The 7,314-nt window shown below is 36.8% G+C and overlaps 2 protein-coding genes across 3 annotated transcripts in view; one reads left to right on the top strand and one right to left on the bottom strand.

The window, feature by feature from the left end:
* The first annotated feature begins 3,592 nt into the window (after window positions 1-3,592).
* Window positions 3,593-5,671, top strand: LOC108361287 (putative nuclease HARBI1). Of its 2 annotated transcripts, XM_017613884.1 has the most exons (6): window positions 3,593-3,836; window positions 4,301-4,478; window positions 4,540-4,730; window positions 4,795-4,942; window positions 5,015-5,047; window positions 5,144-5,671. In XM_017613884.1, exons 1-6 carry the CDS (start codon window positions 3,778-3,780, stop codon window positions 5,540-5,542), a joined length of 1,008 nt encoding a protein of 335 aa, XP_017469373.1. In that variant the 5' UTR covers window positions 3,593-3,777; the 3' UTR covers window positions 5,543-5,671. The 2 variants fall into 2 exon arrangements, with proteins under 2 accessions (XP_017469373.1, XP_017469372.1); XM_017613883.1 differs by having other exon boundaries at window positions 5,015-5,671.
* LOC108361288 (uncharacterized) overlaps window positions 4,791-7,314 on the bottom strand; it is a 4,559-nt gene continuing 2,035 nt past the window's right edge. Inside the window, exon 4 of the mRNA XM_017613885.1 lies at window positions 4,791-4,940. Within this exon, the coding sequence (XP_017469374.1) occupies window positions 4,929-4,940 (12 nt within the window). The 3' untranslated portion in view covers window positions 4,791-4,928. The remainder of the gene's footprint in view (window positions 4,941-7,314) is intronic.

Below are 7,314 nucleotides of genomic sequence, written 5' to 3'. Positions count from 1 at the left end.
AGTGGAAACACCGGACGAGACAAATGAAATGCTGAAGAAGATTATCCAACTGCTGGGCGAGAAAAAGCATGGCTCTGGCAAATATTTTAAATGTGGAAAGCCAGGCCACTTCGCCCGCGATTGCAGCGCAAGTTCCAGTGCGCTCAACAATTCAGCAGGACGCAAACGCAGGGCTGAAGGAGACGAATCCAACTCCAATCAGTCGTTAAACTAAAACGAGCCAGCAGCAAGGGGCTCGCGCTGGCTCCCGCAATTGAATGCCCCATTATCTCCGTCTCGCGAATTGGCAGAAAAGCGAGCAACGTTACTGTTGGTGGATATGTGGACGGACATGAGCGAGTACTAACTGTGGATACGGGCGCATCACATTCCATCATTCGATCTGATTTGGTCACTAAAGAGGTAAGGCCATTACCTGGAGCAAGGTTGAGGACAGCAACTGGTGAGGACACCCAAGTTGTAGGAGAGGTAACATGTAAAGTCGCAATAGGGAATGTGACGGTGTTACACAAGTTCATTGTCGCGGCGATTATGGATGAAGTCATCATTGGATTAGACTTCTTGCTTGATCAAGGTATGCAGATCAACATGAAGAACAGGATTATGACGTATAACAACATGGAAGTGTCCCTTAGGTTTGGGTACGATGGTCCGTGTTTTTTTTTTTTTTTTTTTTTTTTTTTTTTTTTTTGTTAACTACAATATATTCTAATTTATATTTTGATTTTCAGCTTCCTGTAACACAAAACTTTCTTAAAAAAAATCAAAAACGGGTTTCTGTTACTCTAACGCAATGCAAGTGTGCATATGTAAAATATGCTTCTCATTTCTACCGATTTCACGTTAACTTTTCACAAATTTTTTGTTTTTGATATCCGATTATTTCCCTATGGAGATATATACTAGTATGTTATTATTAATAACCACACGGCACTTGTTTTGCGTCCAAAATCATAGTAGTCCGCATGTTAGGAACTCCGCGCGAAACTGACACCTGCTGGTAGCTCTCCTTGCGCCGATCACTCACTCATGCGGGACTGTACATATGCACATACCTAGGTTTAACGGCACCGGTATATTATATTATGTATGTACGTACTTGGTGAGTTGTAGGAATTATATACAAAGTGCCAAGTCCGTAGAGGATTTTGGCACGATGTATGTATGTGCAACGATACAATAATGCGGAAAATGCACCAACCAAGGCGGTATGAAAATGTATGTACATATGCGTCTGATAAAATTGGGAATGCCTCCAGTTAATAGAACACCGCACTTATAAAAAAAAGTAACAAAAAAAATGTAAAATTTGCTTGAAGACGTTTTATAAAAAAAGAAGACGTTTATGGCGCTACGGCTTGAGGTTGAAAGCCTCGAAAGGCTTCAATTTTGCAACAGGAGACCTTAAGTCTAGCTGATTGATGGGATTAATTTGAAGGACTAGCGCTACTTTTCCCGGAGTAAAAGAAATCATGATAGTTATATGAGCTATGTTTAGCGAGCTTACACAGGGCAATATCGCCGGAAGTGCTAATAAAGTGTGTTTCGATGTTATACGACCAATGAAAAGATGTAACCCAATTAAGCCGGCATATATACATATGGGCAGAGGTAGCAAACACTAATAAGTCACAAGTAAGAAGATTTTGGAGCTACAAGCGCCACTACAGATGGTTCATTTTTAAATTTAACGAACTTGTTGATTCAAATTAATGTTGACAAAAATGCAAACGTATGCCACAATCCTGCTTGCAAATTCTTACTGCCAAAAATTTTCCCCAGCACGAATTTGCATCTTCCCTCCAAATGAAATGTCAGAATTGTGCTCTCTCCTTACTAGTTTTACTGGGTTTTTGGCTAAACGAACACGATTTGGTAACAATTGGTACCAACTTGTATACATTTTTTGCATAGCGAACAATCCTACTGGAAGAACCAAGTAGAACAGATCTGACCGGTTGAGAAGCAGCCATTTGTAATAGCAATTGAGAAAAAAGTGTGTGACGTTCGTAGTTTTCAAGTTTGCTATTTCTGTTTTGCTTCTTTCTTTATGTGTATTTTGTCGGTGGTTTATTTCAGTGATTTTTAAGCGATTTTCAATAAATTTTTTGTGCAAATGTAATTAAAATGAAGTGCGCGGTGATTGGATGCAAAAACACGTACAAAATTATAAATTGATTAGCACAAACTTGTTTTGCAAAATTGCTTGCATTTTTTCCTTTTTTTTGCTTCGTCTTCATATTCTTTGTTTACTTTTCAAAGAAAAAAACATGGCGCCGAAATTACAAACGTCAGCCAGAAAATTACTTTTTTCTTTTGCTTCATCTTGTCAGATCTTGTGTAGTTGGATCATGATCCTACTGTATACGCGAAAATCAATGTTGCCACTTTTTCTCATTAAACCATGTTCGAATCATGAAAATTTTTGAAGATCACAGGGTTGATTTTAGCATTTAGACCCTTAATGCAGAAATGGAGTTACATTTACCCTGGGATTCAGTAAGCGGTCTCTAGTCACTAATAGTGACTTTTGGTGGTGAACTTGGATTTTGAGACTATTTGGTATTCAGTACGCTGTCTGGCGTCTCTAGTCACTAATTTGTCAGCTGGCTAAGAGCCGGTCACAAAAATAGAAGTATGGAGGAAAAACTTATTTCTTTCCATTTTATTAAAAAAAAAAAAACGCGAAAATGAAGCGAGGAAATTTGTTCAAAAAGAATTTCATTAGGAAATAAACCAAAATGCTTTAATATCATACAAATGTATTGCATTTTTTTTAACATTAAAATCTAAAGATTGTTAAAAAAATAAAACTAATAAAAAAGTACTAAATAAAAAAAAATAAAAATCCTCTACGCCCGAGGAGGACTTGAACCCGGACCCTCTCGGCTGCCAGCCTAATGCTTTGACCACTCGGCCATTGCGACTCTTTGAGCGGCGCGGGCAAAAGGCATACATAAAAACTATCAGTTGATTGTCTGTGATTGCTTTCACCACACATTTTTGGTGAACTTTTTGTGACTCTTTCCTTCTGAATACCCAAATCGTCTCAAGTCACAAAAATAGTCACTAATTGCTAATCTCAAATTTAGTGACTTGAGATGAGACTGAATTACTGAATCCCAGGGTTAGTTGCCTTTAGGTGACGAATTTTTCATGGATAAATGTACATTTAGAGTAGCATTTTAGGCGTAAGCAAAAACAGCCCATTAGGGTAAAGTGACGATTTTCAAGCGAAAGCTTTCGGCAGCATTGGTCACGCTTTGCATGTAAAGTGTCTTTCGAAAGTTAGTTAGTTGCGTTCCTTATCTCCCAGAAGTAGTCAGAAATAGTCCGAAGTAGTCAGATTTAGACCAAAAAGCGTTCGTTAATTCGAAAATGACAGCAAAAATGAGAGAGAAACACTCAGTGAGAGTGACTCCCTTCAGTCCGAAGTAGTCAAATTTAGTCAAAATCTTGAAGAAAAGTGTCAAACTCAACTGAATTTAAATAAACGGAAATTAAAGAATACACAAAAAGTGAGAATAATCTAAAAAGTAAAAAAAGTGAATTGAAAGTGGAAGAAGACAAAATAATATTTGATATATTAATGGCTGAATTCAGTAAGCTGTCTCTAGTCACTAATAGAGACTTTTCGTGGTGAAAATCGATTTTGAGACTAATTGGTATTCAGTAAGCTGTCTCACATCTCTAGGCTCAAAAAAAAAAGTTACTAATTTGTCAGCTGGTTTTCAAGAGGTCACAAAACGAAAATATACAATCAAACAAAGGAAAATTATGGAGGAAGAGATAATTGCTTTCTATTTTATCCTAAAAAAACGTGAAAATGAAGCGAGGTAATATTTGTGTAGCCCCAATTTTGGGTACTGTGTAGTTATTTACCCAACGATATCAGATTATTGTGTCCAAGGTCTAAATTAAAACGAAGCTCTAAAATTTCCGAGCAATTTATTGAAAAATTCGGTTTGAAATATGCACGTTTTGTGAATTGTGCGCAAAATTCTGTGGATCGCGTAGCCGGAGTTGGACTGATGAGGCTTATTTTTTTAGCGCAGCCGAAGGCCACCAGCGCGGAAAGAGGTTCTACACAAAAATACTGTGGACGGCGTAACCCTAGTTAACATTTTCTGTGTCAAACTGCTAATTTTATTCCATTTGCAAATGGATCCCCAGGGGTTAAGAGTTCGATGGGCAGGTATGACTCCGCCCACTTACCCAAAACTCGTGGGCAAATAACAAAATATTACCCACAATTTTTAGTAAATACAATTATATAAATGGAAATTTGCTTATGATCTAGGAATGTCCGCAGGCGAATTCTGGCAAGCTTGCGTGATACGGAGGATCCATTTTTGCTGCAGGAGGAGATTTTCAGCAGATTTCTTAGATTTCCGAAGTCGTTGTGCTGGGACCTTATCCAAGAATTAAAACCGCACGACAACTACACTCGGAAATCTAGAATTCCGTTGGAGCTTCGAGTAAGGATACTGCCCATACAAAAAGATATATATGCTTCACTAATTACTGCCTTCAATCTAGTTTATTTCAGTACTATATTTCCTGTCGAATGGCTCCTACCAAAGCTGCATAGGAAATAGCCACTTTGCCGCAATGAGTCAGCCAAGCGTCTCGCGAAACATTAAACAGATATGCAGGATGGTTGTTGAACATAAACATGTCGAAATTAGTTTTCCCAATTCGGCTGACCACTACAACAGCATTAAGAGGGGGTAAGTTCTGTACACATTTTGAAATATACATTCATTTAACATTTAATTTATACAACATTTTCAGTTTTCACAACAAATTCGCTATTAAAGGTGTAATAGGTGCTATTGACTGCACACATGTCGCCATAATTTCTCCGCCATCTTCAACCGCTGGGGTAGTGCCTCATGAATACATGAACAGGAAGGGATATTGCAGCATTAACGTTGAAGCTGTAAGTATATAAAACGCATGGTTGAGCTAGCAACACATTGCAATATTTAATAAAAATCCACCCTATTCGTAGATTTGTGACGAAGAGCTAATTTTTCGGAACGTAAATGCACGATTTCCTGGTTCATGCCACGACGCCGGTATATGGACAACATCGCCTGTAAGAATTAAGCTGATCAGAGAGCATGTTTCTGGAGCCTTTAAATGGCTTTTGGGCGACTCGGGCTACCCTTTAGAGCCATGGCTTCTTACGCCAATACCAAGCCCTTCATCTGCTAATGAAGAACTTTTCAATACGGTACATATTAAGGCAAGAAATACGATAGAGCGCGCATTTGGAGTCCTAAAGTCTCGCTTTAGGTGTTTATCCAAAGAGCGTGTGCTCAAATATACCCACACAAATGCCGCATTTATTATTTACACATGCGCAATATTTCACAACATACTGCAAAAACGACGAATTTTTTTATCAGAAGAAACCATGCTGCCAGAAGACTCCCCTCCCGATGGTGTGGGCATGAACACGCCAATACAATCAACGGAGCATTACTCTGAAGGCAGAAGGGCACGTCAAAGTTGCCTAAACGCATTAATAACATAAATTTTGAATTTGCATGTGTCTGAAGTTGTACAAATTGTGCTCATTTATAATGTACAACGTGGCGACGAATAATTGTTACCCAGGTTTTTTTAAGAAATAAAAGGGTCCTTTATAGATTTTGCGAAAAAAGTATCCCGGCAGGTTCTGCAATGCACTTCCGAGTGAATTTCAGTCAAGTTCGCTTTGAATTCAAATTGGTAGGGGTTGACATTCACTCGGAAGAGAATTGCAGAACCTGTCTGATTTTATTGTTAATTTTCCACAGATTTTATTTAAGTTGTATTAATTACTTTTTAAATTTTAATCCTTATTTACATTTGCCACCAGTGTAAACTTTGAGCGAAAAGTTCATTTGGCGCGCAGGTCTTCGTCGGTTAGTTTATTCCATATCTTCTGTAACCATAGGCTAATTTTGTCCATTTTGAGTCCCTTGTACTCCCCCTTCTGTCCAACATAAGGCCTCATACCCAAGAATCGAATAGACTCTGAACTGGTGACTAGGACGGCCATTCATTCGACCAACCCTATACAGTTTTTCTTTTTTTTGTCTTTTTTATACAATGCCGAATGAATGGGTAACAGTTATTCGTCGCCACGCTGTATAGTGTACATATGTATGTATGTACATACATATATACTGTGGTCAACTAATTAAGTTAACGAAATTTTGACCAGTTTTGGCTATTGTTCTTTTGTTTATTTAAAAATGTAGCTCATTATAAAGCGCACCACACAAATCCGCAGTTCTAACTTTGTACAAAACTATAAAACTTCAACTATTTGAATTTTTTAAAGAATAAACAAAAGAAAAATAGGCAAAACTGGTCAAAATGTCGTTAACTTAATTAGTTGACCACTAGTATATATCTATATAAATATGTATCTATATCAAAATATGCCTACATATAATTAGTGATAAGTAATATGTAAACATTTTGGAATAAAATCGAATACATTTTGAAATCAAATGCGTTTTAAAACAGCTTTATTATCCATAGCTTTCAGAAATTTAATTAATAAAAAAACTTACATATCTACGTAAAAAAACAGCTTTCAGCCTTAAGTTCAACAAAAAAATGCACACATATGTATGTAGAGTGTACTTCAATAAAAGCATACATATGTATGTACACTGTTAATTAATGAAAAATATGTACAGTAAGGGACATATCTATAGAAACCCACCCCCGCCCCCCCTTTGCTAGGTTATATGATTTGCCACTTATCTTTATTTAATTATTTTTAGGAATTTTTAATTAAAATACAGCTCATTCTCTAACAAAACTCATATAAACCCAAGTCTAAAACTTTTTAAAGGGTCCCAAAAACGGCATACAATTTTCACCCAAATTTCGAACGTTTTTCTCAGAAGTGCTAGAGTTTTTTAAGTACACAGTAGGTACACAGTTTTATAGCCCATTCAATTTTAGTCCAATAATGTGTAAGCTTCAAGTGGCTAAAAATTACCGTTGATTTTTTAGAACAAAACACCTTCGGCGAAAAAAACTATAAAAATTCAACGGTAATTTTTAGCCACTTGAAGCTTACACATTATTGGACTAAAATTGAATGGGCTATAAAACTGTGTACCTACTGTGTACTTAAAAAACTCTAGCACTTCTGAGAAAAACGTTTGAAATTTGGGTGAAAATTGTATGCCCTTTTTTGAGGCCCTTTAAAAAGTTTTAAACTTGGGTTTATATGAGTTTTGTTAGGGAATGAGCTGTATTTTAATTAAAAATTCCAAAAAATAATTAAATAAAGATAAGTGG

This window comes from Rhagoletis zephyria, unplaced genomic scaffold (assembly GCF_001687245.7).
Source record: "Rhagoletis zephyria isolate East Lansing unplaced genomic scaffold, Rhagoletis_zephyria_1.1 Rzeph_scaffold_00730, whole genome shotgun sequence".
NCBI lineage: Eukaryota > Metazoa > Arthropoda > Insecta > Diptera > Tephritidae > Rhagoletis > Rhagoletis zephyria.
This window is presented reverse-complemented; position numbering and strand designations above follow the sequence as displayed.